Below are 21,363 nucleotides of genomic sequence, written 5' to 3' on the forward strand. Positions count from 1 at the left end.
CCATGGGGTGCAGGGCCCAAGCAGTTGAGCCATCCTCCACTGCGCTCCTGGGCCACAGCAGAGAGCTGGCCTGGAAGAGGGGCAACCGGGACAGAATTTGGTGCCCCGACCAGAACTAGAACCCGGTATGTCGGCACCGCAAGGCGGAGGATTAGCCTATTGAGCCGCGGCGCCAGCCTGTCCATCCTCTTTACAAATGCATTTTGTTTTGAATATTTTTGATGGGCAGTTGGCTGAATTTGTAGATGCAGAACCCACAAATATGGAAGGCTAAACGCATCAGCAACCACACTAACCTACGTTCAAGATTTTAGGAGTAAATTAATGAGAAAGATGTTCTCTGTCCTTGAATTTGTAGTTACATTTTTAATCTTCTTGGAGGCCTAAATTACATAGGCATTGCTTCCACAGTCACATCTACATGAAGGCATATGCTGCTGCAAAACAAATGACTCCATGGGAATAATTACCAGGTTCTATAACAGCCACAAGAAGTATGCGGACATGAGTGAGAATCCTAAAAATATCCTATTTATCCCTTTCTTTCTGGCAAACTTAACTAACATAATTTAAACAAAACTATGTGTTACAAAGACTTATTTAAATGTATAACTATACAAATGAAAAAGAGTTACAAAATTTAACTCTGAATTCTAAATCTCTAACCCTGAATTCTAAACTTAAAAGTGAATGCATTTTCTCCTCATTTATGTATCTCTACCTCTCCTGTATTCCCTGTACCATAGTGGGGGGAAAAAAACTATCAGCACGATCCTCAAAAAGCACCCAAACTAAAGCCAGAAATCTGTTTGATTTCCTTTCCTCTTCTACCATATCCCATACTTGTGTCGCTCCCCCTCTTCGTGGAGGAACGACACTAAACCCTGCCTAGGCTTCATATCCGAGTCACGGCACCATTATGTCGCTCCCCCTCTTCATGGAGGAACGACACAGGACCCTGCGCTGTTCTTTCGTCTGCTCGGCCCTCCCCGGGTTTGCTGCTGGTTCTTCCCGGGGTGGCTACTGTCCCTTCCACCTCCGTGGAAGGGCGGTTCCCCCTGCCACATTCCCCACTTCCGCAGGGGAGCGGCACACCGCCGGCCGGCTCTCTCAGGGGCTGCACAGGTGTTCCCCTTAGATGTTCCCCTTAGATGTTCCTGGTGCATGCCGTCTCTCTCCTCCTATATAGTCCTCTTCCACCAATCCCAACTCGGCTGCCCACACGCCGAGTACGCTGCTCTCCTCCAATCAGGAGCAAGTCCTACAGTTTATTGGCTGAACTGGAGGCAGCTGTGTAGAAGCTGTTTTCTTCTCTCCCAGCGCCATATTGTGGGAGAGCAGATGCATAGAATAAGTCTTAATTCCAGTAACTTAGTCTAGTCCGAGTTGCTCCCCACAACTTGAAGGTAGAAATATTTTCTGTAATGGTGTCTCTCCATCTGCACTGTTAGGCACAGAGCTGCAAAACTTAAGACCTCCTGGGCCATCAAGTAAATGTAGCAAGTAAAGCTGTAGCAAGTAAAGCTGCCGCCTGAAATGCCAGCATTCCATATGGACCAGTTCCTGTTTCCGCTGTTCCACTTCTGATCTATCCCCCTGCTAATGGCCCAAATGTTTGGGCCCCTGCCATTCACCTGCTTGAGGCTCTAGGCTCCTGGCTTTGGGCTGGCTCAGCCCTGGCCATTGTGGCCATCTGGGGAGTGAACAAGTGGTTTAAAGATCTCTGTCTATCCCTCTCCCTATACAACTCTGACTTTAAAATAAACAAACAAATCTTAAAACATAAGAATCTCATGACTTCTTACCTGTGGCACCTGCACCCCCTCCCTACCTTGCCCCTGCCTCAGGCTCACTGCTCTTCCATACAACCTAATTCATACACAGAAACATATCACCTCCCTCCTAAACAGCATTCCTGCCTATGTGGCCACATACTCACCTCTATGCCCTTGCACCACAGCACCTTTTTTTCAGTCCTCATGCAAGGCTCTGCTAAGCAAGTCCTGTTCTTCCACCTCTGCTGATTCTTTTGCCTGTCTTATGGTCCTGCTCTCTGATTGGGAGCCACCTTGAACTCATCCCTCATACATCAGACCTAGTATTTACCCTCTCCTGAGTAGTAGTACTGAAAAAAGGTTCTGTGGTGCAGGGGCGTAGAGGTGAGTATGCGGCCACATAGGCAGGAGCCAGGTGCTTCCTCCTGGTCTCCCATGTGGGTGCAGGCACCCTAGCACTTGGGCCATCCTCCACTGCCTTCCCAGCCCACAGCGGAGAGCTGGACTGGAAGAGGAGCAGCCGGGACTAGAACCTGGCGCCAACATGGGATGCCGGTGCCACAGGCGGAGGATTAGCCCAGTGAGCCATGGCGCTGGCCCCTCCATTAACTTTTTAAAATACACTCATATATACCAAAGAAACCATAACTTATTTGAAAAACAACAAACATGCTAGACAGCTAATAGTAAATTACTCCAGAGAAAAATGCACTGGAATACTTTAAAACTTTATTTCAAAGTCAGCGCCAGTGCTGTGGCATAGTCAGTTAAGCTGCTATCTACAGCACCTATATGGGTTACTGGTTCAAGTTCCAGCTGCTCCACTTCTGTTCCAGCTTCCTGCTAACGTACCTAGAGAGCAGCAGAAGATGGCTCAAGTGCTCAGGCCCCGGCACAAGATGAAGCTCCTAGCTCCTGGCTTTGGTCTGGCCCAGCCCTAGCCATTGTAGCCATTTGGGGAGTGAACCAGATAGAAGATCGCTCTCAATCTTCCTCTCTCTCTGACTTTCAAATAAACAAATTTTCAAGAAAAATGCTGACAAATTCATGAAATTAACTAGGAACATACCCTAGTGTTGGCGAATGGAGAACATACAGTCAATGATTGTTAGCTACTCATCTAAAAGGAATTCTAGGGAAATCCTCAAAAAGCAGCAGGATGCAAGTCATATATTAAGTGAAGAATGATGTGAAATCTCCTCACTAGTCACTTTGCGACCCTCCCCAGTTTCTGACCTGCTGATATCGGAATCTGGAGCTGTGCTTGCCCAGAGGGGCCTTGAGAAAACAACGGCTTCATTTCATCAGCAAATATTTATTAAGCACTTTCCTTGCACTAGAAAAGGTGCAGGTGCCACAAGCAGGCCCAGGGCTCAGCCTCTCCCCTGGAGGAACATACAGGCCATTGTTGCTTCAATTCTCAGACTACACAAAGGACACCTTCAGGCCACTGTAGCCTGGACAGCCTGGGGGTTCTGTATTCTCTTTCAGTATCTGGAAACTCAGAGTTTTTTTTTTTAATTTATTCATTTATTTATTTGAAAGGTATAGTTACAGAGAGGGAGAGGCAGAAGCAAAGACAGAGAAGGCGTCTATCTGCTGGCTCACTCTCCAAATGGTTACAACATCCAGGACTGGGCCAGACTGAAGCCAGGAGCTTCTTCCGGGTCCCCAGCAAGGGTGCAGGGGCCCAGGCACTTGGACCATCTTCTGCTGTTTTCCCAGGTGTATTAGCAGGGAGCTGGATTGGAAGTCAAGCAGCAGGGACTCAAATCAGCACCCATATGGGATGCTAGGGCTGAAGGTGGCAGCTTTACCCAATATGCCACAGCCCCGGACCCTTGGAGTTCTCTGAACATAGCAGGGATAGAATATACGATATTAGACTGAGCTGAATTTAACCGGAGGAATAGATAATAATGACACCTCATATGTTTCCCAGACTTTAAAGAAGAAACAAAACAGATTTTTCTGCAAGACCTAATCATTTAGGTGATTCTTAGGTGTTTGTTTGTAGTGGAGATCATCTTAATTGAGCACAATACAAGTAAAACAGTTGGTGTTACAATATGGGGTTTGGTGGTTGGTTGATTGTTTTCTTACATAAATTTTTTAAATCTTCTTAGCATCATTTTTCTTTCCTCATCTTAAAACACGTGATTAATTTTGTCTATAATTTTCCTGGCAATGGACTATGTACACATTCACACATCTTTCCTCCTCCTAATTTTCATTAAGAATGTTAGTCTTATTTAGCACATATACATGCCCTCAACTTTTAAGAGTCAAAGGATGCAGCATAAAACTACATCAGTACTAAGCTCTTGCTGATGTGACAAACGTCTAACCATTATTTAGTTAATGAAAGGAACCTCTTTTCTGGCTATGCGTCAGCAAGTTTATAGACTGCAAGAGTGCTGAACCACAAGCCTGAAAATCCAGTCCTTGGCTGCTACTTACCAGCCACTGACTTTGCCTAGGCACAAACTCCAGCTCCCAGTACCAGAAAAACTGAAATAACAACACATAACCCAGTGTGCTGAAATCATAATGAAACCTACTAATCAGGATGTGAGCATGTATATGAGAATGCAAAGTACTATCCATCACTGTTTAAAATTACATCTTATATTGGTGCATTTGTTGCAATTAATGAACCACACCCAGCTTCCTCTATACACTTTTGTCCAAATTTCCTCTCTCCCACCCACTCCTCCCAGCTTCTAGTAATCAATATTCTGTGTTCAGGTTGAGTTTTTTTTCTAAGGCTCCACATATGAGGGGAAACATTTAACACTTGTTTTTCTGTGTCTGACTTCATTTAACACGATTTTCTCTAGTCCCATCAGTTTTGGTGCAAATGACAGGATTTTATTCTGTTTTTAAGGCTGAATAGTATTCCACTCTCTGCATGTGTATCAAATTCAAGCAGTGTGGATTATCATGTGGTTTTACTACAAATATGAATAATAAATGTTCTTTATTCAGAGCTCAATGCAATAACCTACAACTTGGGTGAATACATTAATTTCTATATTCAAGCAGGTATAAGAAAATTATCACAGCTTCTAGGGATACTTAGAATAATAATATTACAGAAATAAAAACATTACCATTGTCCTGCCTAAAATGAGTATATGATGTAGCCGGAATATATAGACTGCTGTTTTTTCTATGTAAGTTTTATTGACAAATTGTCAACTAAAATATTTAGCAATTAATCATTGGAAAACTTATTATTTCTCAGCCTGTCTTCTATCAGTGAAACTGTGAACTTTTGCTCAGAGGTCTGCTGCTGCTACATACGATTAAGACTAACAGAATGACACAGAGAAAAGCAACCTGACTTGCTTCTTTTCACTTCAGTCTTCACTTGCAGTTTCACTGATTTATTGTAAAAATTAGCTTGTAAATCAATGTCTACGTTAACCATGATTTAAAAATGCAACTTTCAGCCTAAAGACTGATACCTCTTCAATTGTCTAGGCAACTAAGCCATCCTTCAATGGCTCAGCCAATAATGTCAGTCACTCTAGTGAAGAAAAGCTGCATAAAAACTAATGTGTAGAGAAGAAAAATCAATCTGACTGATTGATGTCACCGTAACAAGATGAGGAAGAGAAATTTATGTTTTCAGGAAGATGTATTAACAGAATCTGGAAACAAATTTCAAAACTATGTACCGGACCATACTGCCAGCCGAGCTCAATTTTATTCATAACCCAAAGTTCATGGATATTCTCTGCAAGTTTTTCTCTTATCCTTTCTAGGTGAGGAGGCAACACAATCTAAAATTTAAAAACAGAAAAAGAAAACACACATCAGAAACAAATGCAATATATGTGGCACCAACTATCTTCACTATGAATCCAAATAAACTAAAAACTGTCTCATAAACCACTGAAATAGAATAATATAATCATTTCATGACATTTTATAGATAATTTTGGCACTTTTTTGACAACTTAAGTTTCCAAGTAAATGCTTTAACAAAGTCAATGGAGTGTTACTAAGGACAAGTGGAAAATGTTGAAGGATATAGGACAATTAGCAAAGTGTGCATCATTTAAAAAGAGAAATCACTTCAGAGATTCTTACACACCCTGGCCAGTATCCATAGGGCAGGATTGAGGCATTTCAGCGTCTAATTATGATCCCTTGGCTCTTGGAGCCTGTAAATGTCTGATTGAAGGATTTATGTTTTTCCTTACCTGTACCGTTACTTTTAGTGACTTCAAAATATAAGCCACAAAGACACTAATCTTTATATATTAGCATTAAAAGGAAGGGACACAAAATGGTTTACAAGGTGCAGAGCTGGTTGTTTATATCTTGAGACAACAAGTAGTCCCTCAACAAACAGTGCAGGCAAACAAATATGAAGTCTGCTGATGAGGTAGCATTTCCATGGGGAGCAGGCTGTCACGACTTACGTTCCCAGAAACAGTAGAGGTTATCTTAATGGTAGGTAATCCTCCATGTGCTACCACTGCATAAGCCAATTGCTGATTTCTATCTTACCAATGTTTCCTACTGAACTGAAATACCACTATTCAGGCTTTGCCATCTTTCATCAATGACCAATACAACCTGAATGTTAGCCATCAATAATGCTTACATGTTTATTTTAACTATGTAATATAAACAGTCAACACAAAGAAACAAGCAGTATGAGCTAAATAACTGATTTTTAAACAACTGAAGGTTTTATAGCCTGGTAGCTTCAGACTATAGAAATAAGCCTCGGATTTTTGAAAACTGATAAATATCTAAGCAACTTCATTGAAGTTGTTTCACCATCAAAATATAAAAATGTTCAACTTATTGACAACCCCAGGATTCCATTAAATAAAATTTTAAGGACAATCAGAATAGTGTTTTCAAAACTTCAGGTTGTACACATTTGTGCATTACATGACCAACTTACTGGGTTGGGACAAGTCCTTTTAAAAAAGTAGAATAGAGGCCAGCGCCGCAGCTCACTAGGCTAATCCTCTGCCTTGCGGCGCCGCCACACCGGGTTCTAGTTCCGGTTGGGGCACCAGATTCTGTCCCGGTTGCCCTTCTTCTAGGCCAGCTCTCTGTGTGGCCAGGGAGTGCAGTGGAGGATGGCCCAAATCCTTGGGCCCTGCACCCCATGGGAGACCAGGATAAGCACCTGGCTCCTGCCGTCAGATCAGCGCGGTACGCCGGCAGCAGTGTGCCGGCTGCAGTGCACCAGCCGCGGCGGCCATTGGAGGGTGAACCAATGGCAAAGGATGACCTTTCTCTCTGTCTCTCTCTCTCACTGTCCACTCTGCCTGTCAAAAAAAAAAAAAAAAAAAAAAAAAGAAAGGGACAAAAAACAGACAATGCACATAGTAAAAGTAAGGATCATTTTATAAGACTCGTTTCAACTTTCAATCACACACATAATTATATTGCTGCAAAATGCATCTCTGGGGTTGCAGTTCAAGTCTGAAACCCTGTCTGTTAGAATGGGTACAAAATGAACAGGTGCCCTGAGCACCAATTTCTATACCTGGCTGGTATCCACAGGGATTGGCGTGAAGGCGGCTTGTGTTAAAGAAACTGTGGGGCCAAGCAGGTCTCGTGTGTAAGTTCTTTCTTGCTTGTATTCTCGGCTGTGTTCCACTTTCAACTTTTCTTTTGGCAGAACAGCTTCATAACAAGGAGCATAGCCAGGTGGAGGAAGAAACTTGAACTCTCCATGTCGCCCCCCGAGCAGAAAGCGCACCCTGAGAAGGATGTATGTCAAAGTCAATAATATAACTGGTGACCATAAAGGTTTTCTAACTAATAAAACCATCAGAAAACATCATTAGTACAAAATCAGCTTTATCAGAAGCCACATTTCCCCCCTAAGTACTACTACAATAGCATCACCTTAAAATTTATGAACCTCTAACTATAAAATATAAAATATGAGGGCATGATATCAATCAAAAGAGAAAATCTGATTGAATTAAGTTCATGGATGAGTGAAGGTTTGTCCTTCACTGGAAAGGCAATGAAAAGCAAATGCATCCAATTTCTAGGAGAATAAAATGCATATCCCAAGAAACTGATGATTTAATGTACTAATGTGCCCAAGAAATCATCAAATAAAGAGCATATCTGTTCCACCCTATACTGTAGACTACATGTGAGGAAAAACACTTTGCAGTGCTCAATTTCCTAATAAAATTCCTTAAAGCAGATTCAGATGTCACTTCCATTTGATAACGAAGGCCAAGGAACCTTACTTCTTACTGTTTACCAATTTCATCAGCAACAAAATATGGACATACTAAAATGTTTTATACATCACATTATTTAATTAAAATATGTTGATCTTAGTTCTACTACACAACACTCTTACTTGAATATCTTGGGACTCTAAGCTTATAAGAAAAAACTCAAATTTGGCTGGCACCGCAGCTCACTAGGCTAATCCTCCACCTTGCGGCGCTGGCACACCGGGTTCTAGTTCCGGTCGGGGCACCAGATTCTGTCCCGGTTGCCCCTCTTCCAGGCCAGCTCTCTGCTGTGGCTAGGGAGTGCAGTGGAGAATGGCCCAAGTCCTTGGGCCCTGCACCCCATGGGAGACCAGGAGAAGCACCTGGCTCCTGCCATCGGATCAGCGCGGTGTGCCGGCCGCAGCGCGCTGGTCGCGGCGGCCATTGGAGGGTGAACCAACAGCAAAGGAAGACCTTTCTCTCTGTCTCTCTCTCTCACTGTCCACTCTGCCTGTCAAAAAAAAAAAAAAAAAAAAAAAACTTGATTTATCATTTCCTTGTAATTCTTTATCTAATGTATATTTCAGATGCAGGCCAAATATAACTAAGTAAAATAAAATAAAGAGCAAAGAATAAAAAATGAGAAAAAACTAACTCTTGATAACATCCTAGAAGCTTGTAGAAAAAAAGATATTTTGTATAAATACACCAGAAAATGTAATAGTACATAGAGAGTTACCATTTCATTATTACTCTGTCCCTTCTTCAGTAGGGTGTTTTTGTAACTATGGATTATTACTGTAAATACTCTTTTTTAACAAAAATAATAGTGATAATAAACAAATAATCAGCAGGAATAAAGCAGTCATTGGACCCATTCAACAAAGAGGACGTTTTGTTTCTCTAGAAATGAGAGTCTGGAGTTGGGTAGAGAACTATGGTGGGAAAAAAAAAAAAAAAACAGGAAACGTAATGAAAATAAGGGATTTTAAAACAACAACACTGTTCATTTCATCTTATTCAATATATAAAAAAGATGAACTTGAACAACAGAGCTAAGTACTTCAAAACCTGTGTCTGAGGGAATGTTGTAGACTGCCCACATCCAGTGAGTGGAGTGTGGGGACAGAGCCCTCCTGTGGGTGAGCCTTAACTCTTCCTTCAAAGGGAGGCAAGATGTCCTGTGGACAGACCCCCAGGAGGGAGAACCCAAAGCTAGAGAAGTGGGGAGACTGCAGCACAGTCTTCTGTGGAAGTGGAAGTAAGAAGGGGAACGAGCCAGAAAACAAACATACTAACTTGATTCCTGCAGAGAAACTAACAACTGGAAAGAAGAGACCATCGATGTTGAAATTCTCAAACATTCCTTGAACGGGTTGTCCATTAATTCGGAATGAGATGCTTGGGGCGCTTAGATCTAAACAGCAACTGATGACGTCATCAGTTCTCAACAGATGTTGGTTTGGTGAGCTAACAGTACGTGCAATGCAACCTGGTGGGGGGAAAACATTAAGAAAGGTAAAATATCTTTTATCTCAGAGAATCATATTCAGAGCCAACATTAAAAATATGAATAGGTAGTGACAAATTAATGCACAACACTAGAATGCAATGAATCTTAAATGCAAATTAATGTGACACATTAAACTTTCCATTTGGGGCCAGCTCTGTGGTGTAGTGGGTAAAGTCGCCACCTGCAGTGCCAGCATCCCATATGGGCACCGGTTCAAGTCTTGGCTGCTCCACTTCCAATCCTGCTTTCTGCTACGGCCTGGGAAAACAGGGGAAGATGGCCCAAGTCCTTGGGACCCTGCACCCACGTGGGAGACCCAGAGGAAGCTCCTGGCTCCTGGCTTCAGATCGGCACAGCTCTAGCCATTGTGGCCAACTGGGGAGTAAACCAGCGGATGGAAGACCTCTCTCTCTCTCTCTCTGCCTCTCCTTCTCTCTCTTTGCAGCTCTTTCAAATAAATAAGTGAATCTTTGAAAAAAACACTTTCCATATAAAAATGTCTTTTTTTCAAGAGTCAGGCTGCCATTTGATTAGAAAATAGACCTACTGATATATAGAAATGTCTGACTGTAGTTGGATAGTATTTGAGGCAGAAATCATCTGCATTATGTTATATGGAAGATAATATAATGATGTCTGATAAAAATCTCCAGGAAAACATCTGTATAAATAAGAGCGGGGTAGAGGAGTATGGTAGAAAAATAAAGGAAACTATGAAAACAAAGGACTTTTAAAAAAATAATACTGTTCATTTCATCTTATTCAATCAATAAAAAGATGAACTTGAGTAACAGAACTAATAGTTCAAAACATTGAATAGGTAACTTAACACCTAGAAGTGTGATCATCAGTAAATTACTTACCCCCTCTGATCTTTGACTTCTTATGGAATTGCTATGATGATTAAATTAATGGCTTACAAGTTACTTAGTCTCATACACAACTAGTACTTCATGCCAGCCCCTTTTTCAAATACTATGTCCTTCCTGTTTTCTAAAATCAAAATGAAAATATATTTCCATAGTGAAAGCTGAATACAGGATTCTTCATTCCTGTAGTGCATTGCTTATTGTAAGACAACTATATGCCAATTGGTTTGCTTTTATTTTACAATTGAGCTTTTTTCATAAAAGATTTTTGCTTGGTTTCTTCTTTAACTGTTTTTAAAATTTTTATTAACATAAAGAGAACATAGTACATGTATTTCATAAGTACAGTTCTAATATGAAAACCATACTTTCATTCCTTTCCCTTCCCTCCCTCAATTTCCCTCCTTTATTCCTTCCTTTTTTTTCTTTCATTCTTGCAGATGTACAGCATGAGATACTCTGAGGCATGACAATGATATTTGATAAATGCCATTTCTTGCCCTGATCAAGCTATCTTCTAAGCTTGTTCTTGTTTTAGATCAGAACTTTTTATTAATTAGTCTCAAGGGTGTCTGTTTCTCACAGCACGCTGGAAGAAAGTATGGTTCTCAAAAACACCTGCTGACAAACACAAGCATACTCCTCAGTGCAAACAGGAAATAGACTTCGTGATATATGATTGGTGTTTTTTATAACACCTCATATTTGAAATGCTACTAATAGAGAATTATGTACATTTTTAAATGCAGACACTTTTATTTTATAAAAATTCAAAACTGCAAGCAATAAAATAACTAGCAAATTGTTCTCCTAGAATTCCCTGAATAAAATAAAGGAAGCTTAAAAAATCATACAAAAATAACACAACTCACAAAGGTCTACTTACTTGTTTGTACCAAGACCAAGAAACAACAGAGAAAGAGAACTATAGACCAATATCCCTGATGAACATAGATGCAAAAATTCTCAACAAAATAGTAGTTAATCAATCCAAGAACACATAAGAAAGATCACTCACTCAGACCAAGTGGGATTTATCCCAGGTATTCAGGGATATTTCAACAATCGCAAACCAATAAATGTAAAACAGCACATTAACAAACTGAAGAACAAAAACCATATGATTATTTCAATAGATGAAAATAAAGCTTTTGATAAAATACAACATGTTTTCGCAATGAAAACCTTAAGCAAACTGAGTATAGAAGGAACATTTGTCAACACAATCAAGGTAATTTATGACAAACCCACAGCCAGCTTCTTATTCAATGGTGAAAAGTTGGAAGCACTCTCATTAAGATCTGGAACCAGACTAAGATGCCCACTCTCATCACTGCTATTAAATATAGTCCTGAAGTTTTAGGAAGAGCCATTAGGAAAGAAAAAGAAACCAAAAGGACACAAATTGAGATGAGGAAATCAAACCACCCCTATTTGCAGATGACATGATTCTATATATAGGGGAACCAAAAGACTGCACTAAGAAAATACTGGAACTCATTATGTGGCAGAGGCCTTTGTCTTTTAATTAAACTTGATCCTAACTTAAGTGGTTAAAGTTGTGGTATAAATCTTCCCAAGATAAGAAGAAAAAAAGGGGGGGCATTGTTAGTAAATGGTGCCATGTTATCAGTGATAACATCTATGCTCCGGATGCCATCTTGGGCTCTGGCCCCCATCACCAACTTGCACAGTAAGCTTTGGTCCTAAGCCCAGTGGCCCAACCACAGGTGTCAACTCCATCCACACCCTAATGAGATCCACTACTCCTACTTCCCTGCCCCCTGGCAAGTATAACAGGACCTGCTTCCTGCACACAAGCTCTGTCACTTGATCTCTCTCTCACCACCCCCCCCCCATTTTTCTTCTTCATCCCTTCCCTCTGCCCTGTTGGATTTCCCCAGTTATTAAACCCTATTCCTTAACTCCGGTGTTTGGTGTGTTTTGTGGTGGCCTTACATTGGTGCTGTAACTTGGATCCAGGTTATCCCATCGACCTTGCTCTCCCCTTGGGGATGTGAGATGCTCTGGGATCCTGCAAACCTACCAACCACAAAGCACGCCCCTGGACCTCCTTCCATGCCACATTCATGAATGCTCTATCATCCCCAACCATACACTGGCCTTGCAAATTCCTGAGGTAAGATGGGGCAGGTGGAGGATCCTCTTTCTTTGGGTTGTGATTCTACTTGACTTCACCTCTGAAGTTCTCGTACCAGGCACCACACTCCTACAGCGTCATGCCTCTATAGACTCTGTGTCCAGGCAACAATGGATGTGAGTGACAACTCAACCCCCTTTTTCCCTTCTATGATTTGGGCTCCAGTGAGTACATGGGTGATGACCCCACCCTCCGTTCCCATATCCCGTCAGGTGGCCATGATCTTGGGGATATCTGATATCCATCAATCTGACTCTATGGGTCACCATGGGAGCTTCTCTGTCCTGTGTTCTGTTCAACCCTCCTCTCAACAACCAGTCAATGTTTGATCCTGACACTGCTGAAGATCTTTATCACTTCTGTGAGCATTGGAGAAAGTAGAAGAAAATCGCCTATGTTCAGGCTTTCTCCTACCTCAGCTCTAAATCTTACCCAGTTCAAGTTCTCTTAACTTCCAGAGCTCTAGCTAAAAAGCCAAAACCCCTTTCTTCTACGTTTGCTGCTCTAGCTCTCACTCTCTTGCTCACTGTACCCACCACTCCTGCTCGGGAATTCCAACCTAATCTTAGAACTAGCCCTTGTTCAAAGTCTATTCCCCTGTCTTATCTATGATCCTCTCTAACACCCTCCTCCAGGAGAAGTAAAGCCAAGTTTGGGTACAGACCCCGTCTCCATGACTTCACCATCTGACCCTTGTTCTCCAACTGGTCTTTTCCCCTCCCCCTCCTGTTCTAATTTTACCATAAGAATAGCAAGAGAGTGGTGATTCCATCCTTCTGAGCTCCCAGTTGGTATCCCACACTTCTGATGGCTCTTTTGTGCTATCATGGGCAATCCAGACAGGATAATCAGGTTTTTTGATGGATTTTGTCCCCGCCTTGTAACTGAATATCAAGCTTTGCCAAATCTCTTCAATTCCTACAAATTCAATTTCCTGGCTCCATTAGTGAGAATTTCCTCGATATAGCTCTCCCAACCTATGTAAAATAATGATCAAGACTACTGGCCCTTAAACAAGCAGGCTCACAGGGTTAATTACTACTTCCAGACATATCTCTTTTTCCCTAATTGTCCCTTACTCTGTTACCTATCAGATTCTCCTCCTTAAAATCCCTCTCTCCAACTAGAGGGGTGTCCATCTATTCTAATGGATGCTGTCCCCCATTAAATCTAACATAATGGTAAACAATCTCCAGTGGAAAACTAGACTCAAATTCAATTAGAATCTAAAAAGATGTCTTTGGTAAATAGCAATCTCATGCATTAGAATTTGGTTCAACTGTAACTGGACATTGACTTTAAAGGCATTACGCTCTTTTGAATCTGGAAAAATCACTGCCTTTAAAAATATTGCTTTGTAAATTACCTAACTTGTTTTGCAATTTGTTTTAGCAGGTTTCTAATGATATAGCAATAGGTAATCAGTACTTGTTATAACCCCTAAGGTGGATTTTGCAGCCTTTGGTTTAATGTCACTAATTTATAGCTAGAGTTTTATAAAAGGAGAATTTCGTATGAATGCAATTTTGACTGTAATTCAGATAGACATATGGTATAACATCAGCACCTTCAGTCATCCAGGTATAATTGCTAAATGTAAATTGGGTAAAACAAATGAGATAACTGTGTTTAAACGTAAACTTGGTACTCTTACCACCTTATATTCTATGGAAAAACTACTTCAGTTTGCTAACATGTTTCTATAAATTGTCCATATGAAAATAGTTCAACACTGCTTAAAAGGAACTAAGGTTGAAATTTGATGTGTTATCTTATTTAAAAAATGTTGTCTTAATTTGGAGATTTCTAAAGGGTTATTTCAAAATGTAAATCAAGGGAATTAGCAGTTAGAAAGCAAAAGCTATTATTTGACATAGAAATAGAATCTGATCCTCTGTTAAAACAATGAGGTTTTTATATTTTGAAATTGTCTTAAAAATCTGGTTAAAACCTACAGCATCTCCTTTTGATGGTTTTGTCTAATTGGTGACTGTCAGTTTATAGCCAGCTCCAGTAAGCTATTCTCTCTTCCCCAGTTCTGACTCTGTTAAAACTGTTCCAAATTATGGGATATGATTCCATACACTAGCTCTTAAATTTAAGGTTTTATTTCCAATTTTTGTAATGACCAAAGAGACACAGATTTTCTGTTCTGTTGAAGTAATCTATTGTGTTCTCTTAATATCTCTGTTAGGTTCTAATTGTTTTAAAACAGCTGAGTTTTTTTTATTAAGAGTTATGGTTTGTTTAAATATATGCTTATCTAAAACATTTGAGTAATCACATTATAACAACGATCAAATCTGGTCTATATTATGTTATAATGTTAAGTGATCCTATTTCTACCAGATATTTTAAACTTCCTTAGCATCCTTGACAGGCATTCAAAAAAAAAATCAAATTTCCAAATTCTCTGGACTGTGATATTTCCAGTTGGGTCCCTGGAAATATCAAAGGATATATGTCTCTCATCTTGTAGAAAAACCAACTAATCAGGCTCTTTGGATTATGTTACAGGTACTGTCAAGATGTGAAGTGGTGCTAAATTTCAAGTTATGATAATAAAAAATGCTACTGATACAGACATCCAGAAGTTAAAAAGTCTAATGACTGTATTACCAGACAAGATGGTTATCTTAAAGAGGCCTAAAAGGGATAAATGTTTTATAAATCCTACAGGTGCTTTCAAAAATACTGTGTGGAGTAAGCAAATAACTCTTGCTCGTTAACGAGATTTTAATTTTAAACATGGCTATTTTAACTGCTTTAACTGTGTTCTCCTATAAATTCTGAAGATTTTTTTTTCCAGTGACTTCTATTGTATTCAGTACTTTGGAATGGCTCTGTAAGCAGATGAAGCACATAATGGACTACAGGTTCCAACTGAGAAAAAGTATGGTTAACTGAGGTTATCAACAGCAGAAAATAATTTGAATCAATTTTTAATTTAAAAAACAGTCAAAGATTTTAAGAACTATTACTGAAACTGCTTTATTTTTCTATCTTGCATGCTATGTTACACGTGTATCCATATTATATGTCTACATGGGAAAATTTATTAAGAACTCTGTTTTAGTGGCCAGTGCTGTGGCATAGTGGGTAAAGCTGCCACCTGTAGTGTCAGCATCCCATATAGGTGCCAGTTTGAGACCTGGCTGCTCCACTTCTGATCCAGCTCTCTGCTATGGCCTGGGAAAGCAGTAGAAGATGGCCCAAGTCCGTGGGCTCCTGCACCCACGTGAGGTAGGAGAGGTAGGAGAAGCTCCTGGCTCCTGGCTTTGAATCAGCGCAGTTCCAGCCATTGTGGCCACTTGGTGAGTGAACCAGCGGTTGGAAGACCTCTCTCTCTGCCTCTCCTTCTGTGTGTAACTCTGACTTTCAAGTGAAATAAATAAATCTTTTTTTTAAAAAAAGAACTCTGTTTCCATTGGCTTATAGATAAAAGATTGCTCATAAATTTAAATGGCCAAATTAACCAAAGATACCTTTTGGTTCATGTGACCTAGATGAATCTTTGTATCAGATGTTTTAAATGTGTTGGTAGAAGGAAACTAAAACTGTTTTTACAAGTTTGTGCTTGAGTTGCTGGTCAAACAGGTTACTCCATGTTAGATATTTAAGAGATCTTTCCTGGCCGGCGCCGCGGCTCAATAGGCTAATCCTCCACCTAGCGGCGCTGGCACACGGGGTTCTAGTCCCAGTCGGGGTGCCAGATTCTGTCCCGGTTGCCCCTCTTCCAGTCCAGCTCTCTGCTGTGGCCCAGGAAGGCAGTGGAGGATGGCCCAAGTGCTTGGGCCCTGCACCCCATGGGAGACCAGGAGAAGCACCTGGCTCCTGCCTTCGGATCAGCGCGGTGCGCCGGGCGCGGCAGCCATTGGAGGGTGAACCAACGGCAAAGGAAGACCTCTCTGTCTCTCTCTCTCACTGTCCACTCTGCTTGTCAAAAAAAAAAAAATCTTTCCTAATACAAGTATTCTTAAAATTTACAGGCAGCATCAGACCTTCTGGTAAATGTTTTCATAAGTTGTTATTTAACGGTTGAAATTGCTTGTTATGTTTTCATTTGATCATGTTATTGTTAGTAAGTGATCTGGGAAGCCTGACTTGTTCCCTCATTTCTCTATTCTCTTCGAGATGGGAGACTGACTCTAAACTGAAGTACTCTCCAAGATGTACAGTTTGATCTTTAGATCTTATAAATGGTGTGGCTAATATTTTTCTATAATAATAGCATAGCCAAAATGAGAGCTTAAATTATGATTTCATGGCTACATTTACTTAGCCATTGGCACAGAAAAGAGGCAAAACCTCCCTTTCAGATCAAACAAAGGGAGAGAAAGTTTTAAAGTGAGGACATAGCTTTTCTCCTGGGCATTGTCCACCTCACAGAAAAACCACTGTCCAAACATGCCTGTGACTACAGACTTTTAGTTTAGGCCACCAAATGTTAGAGATGGGACTGAGCACTCCCTTGACTTGCATCCTCTTAAAGGTTTCCTCTGGTCTGCTTTAACAAAAACCAGGAGTAAGAGAAAGCTAGGCAGCAGAAGCAGCTGTAAAGATAGGTGGCAGGCCAATTAAGGCTGCTCTGTACAGTGATCTGCCATCAAGGAGACACAGCAGGCCAGTCCACTGCAGTGGCTTTTGATGTGAAAAGCCAGGGCTTCAACTGAAGTCAGCTTATGAAGAGCCCTGGCAGCCCTGTAAGCCAAGAGTTGGATCACTGGAAATGGAACTGTCCTGGAGTCAAAAGACTTTAGGTCAGAGCCACAGACCTTGTTGACTCTAATCTGAAAAGCCCTTCACTTGGCCCAGCATAACCACTGCTGCTGAGAGGTAGGCCAAGTAGAGTCAGCAACACTGCAGGCAGAACTGTAAATTTTCTGTTAGAGATGGCACCTGCCTTTACCTGGTCAGCTCTCCTCCAAGGCCAGCCAGGTAATGGAAGGCAACAGGGTGCCTTCCCCAAGGAAGTTCACACCTCTCTTATGATGTATCCCATGTAAAGAGATAGATAGGTCTGGGCCTCATAACTGGCAAGGCCTTAAAGCCCACCTGATTTTTATCAGGCCACTTCTGTCAGTTTTTATTTGTCTCTCAATCAGAAATCTTATTTGTGGTTTAGACGGCACCTGTCTTAGGTCCTCCTATAATGACTCTGTCCTCTGTTCTAAACCCTATCTAGCCCACTTGTGGCCTCATTCCTTTGTAATCATGGCCTTTACTCATCAATGGCTCTACTCCCAACTCAGGTATATTGATGGTCAGTTCCCCCACTTAATGTTGTATGATTGTTCAGAATTTTTCTACAAACTCCTCTACCTGTAAGAGATGAGCAACCTTTTCCCCAGTCTTGGTTGGGATCAGTTTCTCAGCCTCTCTCTCCTCAGTAGTGATCTCAAGAACAGCTTTGAGCCACAACATTATCTCAACTCCAAAATAACCCCAACAGTTAAAGAGGAGGTCACATCCATCTAACAGTCTTCACTAGGGTCCAGAGACCCCCTCATTTCCTCTTCTCTAAGAAATCTTCTCATTACTTGGTTAACGTCATGTAGGACCATTGGCTACTATTCTCATCATGGCTTTTATACTAGCTTGTCTTTTTTAAGTGTTTACAGGAGGTGATAATGGAATGAACCAAACCCTTCACCAACCGGGTGGTCAACCAAATGCTGCTACAGGGATAAACCCAGATGTCCATCAACTGATAACTAGATAATGAAATTATGGTATATATACACTATGGAATACTACTCAGCAGTTTGCACCAAGTTGGCTGCAACTGTAAACCATTATACTTAATGAAATAAGCCAGTCCCATAAAGACAAATACCATATGTTTTCCCTAATTTGTGGTAATAGTACCTAAAATGTAACATATTGGAGTGAAATTGACATTTTGAGACCAATGATCATTACAGCCCTTGTCTCTACTCTTGAGGAACTGTGTGTTTTTTTTCTTCATACTATTTGTTGAACTCTTTACTTACTGTAGAGTAATCTTATGGGTACAAAGTAAATTAAAAATAGGTTTTTGTAAAAATTAAGAGTGGGAATATGAGAGGAAGAGGAGGAAGGCTTCCAGTGAGGGTGGGAAATATTACTATGTTCATAAATCTGTATAAATGAACTACATGAAAGGTGTATACCTTAAATAAAATGTTTAAAAATAAATTATTAAACATATTTACTATAATCCAACTGTATTGTATATTGCTCAGCTTGAGAGAGACATTATTAGGATGATGCTGTCACCATGGTAACTTGTTGTGCCATGCTGAAACAATCAAATAAAATAGAGAAAAGCACTAATGAACAACCTGGGGTTCACATTTTTAATGTTACTCACATTGCTGAATCTGCTTAGATGCATTTTCAGGTTGTATTTACATAAATTCATATCAAATCCATAAAAGATTACATTTCTATTTTCTGTACTAACCAGGAAGAAAGCTAAAAGCAGTCTGATTCATAAGTCCTGGATGAGAAAGTTCTACCCACCCTTCCTGTACTATTCGATGATATTCTTCCATACATATTCAATATTTAAATTCTCTAAAAGCCCAGGATTGTTTTTTACAGTTTTGTTCCTTTAAAACATCTGGGATTATCAAAATTCAGTTCTGTATCCACAGAGAGGAAATGCATCAACACTGTGCACAGAATACATTGGAAAGAATGAATGGTTGCTTTTGAGCTAAGTTCTGGTTCCAAGGAACATGTCTACTCCCCAATGAAAAAATGTTAAGTGGTGAGGAACATGGTCTATCCTGTAAATCACCACTGTTTGATACTTTAAATTCTATATGAACCATTAAAATAAAATGAATGGGAGAATGACACCAAAAAGAGTATCTAACATACCATGAATTCACTGTCGGTAACTTAGACTCCAACTAATTTTGATTTATCTTCGTCAACTATGAATGACATTAGCAAAGCTTTTGATAGACTGCCAGTGGCTCAAGAGAACATACCTTCCACTATAGCCATGATATTGTCTCTAATTTCTTGCCATTAAAAACTTAAATATTTTCTCTGAACAGTAAAGTTTCAAAATAATTTTCTTCCTAAATTCCACAACCTATCAAGTCTTTCTGTGACATGTGCATAGACTCACTGAAAGGTTTTCTGTTGTTATTATTTAACAGATTGTAATAAAAGACAAAATGCAAACAATTCACCTCCACAAGCATTAGGTTCTTTTGATGTTTTCAATGTAAAGGCTCCAAACTGAATACAAAAAATGGCAAAATGCATTATATGCCTAAAATAATTAAAAGAAATTCAGCATTGTCTTATTGTCATATTTTCTCATTAACTCTCTGTGTAAAGTAAAAACTAGCTAATGTTTGATTCATCTACTTACTTATTTATTTCCTGAGGAGCCACAGTAGGAAGAAGAAAGAGGATGATAATATTCAAAGGTATATAATTAGAGCATATTATAAAACAGACATTAGCCCTATGTTATGCTTGATCAGTCTCTAGAGTTAGTACCTTTGTCTTTGGGCAGTAGGATAGTATATGAGAACAAGACACATGACTACAGTCTGACTGGTACAGTGAATCCATATACAAGGCAGTCCACATGAAGCGAGGATTCTAACAACCTGTCCCAGTGGTAACACAAAACATACAACCTATGGCTTCAAAATATAGTTTCCTCTCATCTAGACAATTGAGCTATTGGTAGAAAATAAAGAAAACAATCAGCACTATTGTTAGATGTAATTAAGAGTACTTAGTTTATAAACTCATTAACAAATTCTTAAATTTAGTTCATTTATAAAGTTAGTTGTATAAGATTATTGGGCTTATAAATTATTGATAAATGAAATGCCACTTGTAATCCATAAGAGGCAAAATTCAGCTTGCTTTCTTTTTTAATATCAAAGATTTATTTAATTATTTCTTTCTACAAATAGAGAGAGAGAGAGAGAGAAAGAAAGTAGAGAGATGGAGGGAGAAAGAGAGATCAATCTTCCATCTGCGGGCCCACTCCCCAAATAACTGCAACAGCTGGGGCTGGGCCAGGCCAATGCAAGGAGCCTGGAGCTTCCTCCAGGTTTCCATGTGGGTTAGGGGGCCCAAGGACTTGGGCCATTCTCTGCTGTTTTCCCAGGTGTACCAGAGGGAGCAGGATTGGAAGTGCAGCAGCCAAGACTCGAACCAGAGCCCATAAAGGATGCCAGCACCACAGGCAGAGGCTCAACCTTCTATGCCACCGTGCCAGCCCCCAAAATTCAGCTTTGTATAACTTAAGATGACTTTCTGTATCTTCTGTATCTTTTCTATGCCTAAAGCTTTACAATCTGTCAAGGTCATACTACAAGGATGCAGATTTATGAATATAAGCACATGTCTGAAGAATCTTAAATTCTAATATCTAAAAGCATGGACATAAATAAAGTACCATTTGGCTATGAAGTGACTACTCACAAACTTTACAGATTACTGATTTATGCCTTTACATTATATAGCAGAAGGCTGAACTTTCTTCTGGTTATTTTCCAGGGTTTATTTTGTTCATTTTACATTCCAAGCTAAAGCATTTGGACAAACCAATTAAAGTAGGAAACAGCAGTTTTTTGTACTTCATTCATGCACTGGAATGGCACTTTTAAAATATATTGTTTCTAGGTAATGAAGTTTCTTTGGAAATGTTTTGTAATTGTAGTTTTTTCTCCTGGCATAATTCTGAGTTTGACTCAACTCTCTTATTCATCATCCCCATGTGACATTTCTGAATAATAGATTCACCCGATGGAAACAGCAACAGAAACTTTTGGAAATGCACAGCAAGGGCAGAAGACCTTCTTCT

The 21,363-nt window shown here is 40.1% G+C and overlaps 1 protein-coding gene across 1 annotated transcript in view; it reads right to left on the reverse strand.

The window, feature by feature from the left end:
• RYR2 (ryanodine receptor 2) overlaps positions 1–21,363 on the reverse strand; it is a gene marked incomplete at its 5' end in the record, with an annotated part of 557,937 nt that overhangs the window by 309,895 nt on the left and 226,679 nt on the right. The window contains 3 exon segments of the mRNA NM_001082757.1: positions 5,459–5,563; positions 7,297–7,513; positions 9,293–9,485. Coding sequence (NP_001076226.1) covers positions 5,459–5,563; positions 7,297–7,513; positions 9,293–9,485 — 515 coding nt within the window.

This window comes from Oryctolagus cuniculus, chromosome 13 (genome assembly GCF_964237555.1).
Source record: "Oryctolagus cuniculus chromosome 13, mOryCun1.1, whole genome shotgun sequence".
Taxonomy (NCBI): domain Eukaryota; kingdom Metazoa; phylum Chordata; class Mammalia; order Lagomorpha; family Leporidae; genus Oryctolagus; species Oryctolagus cuniculus.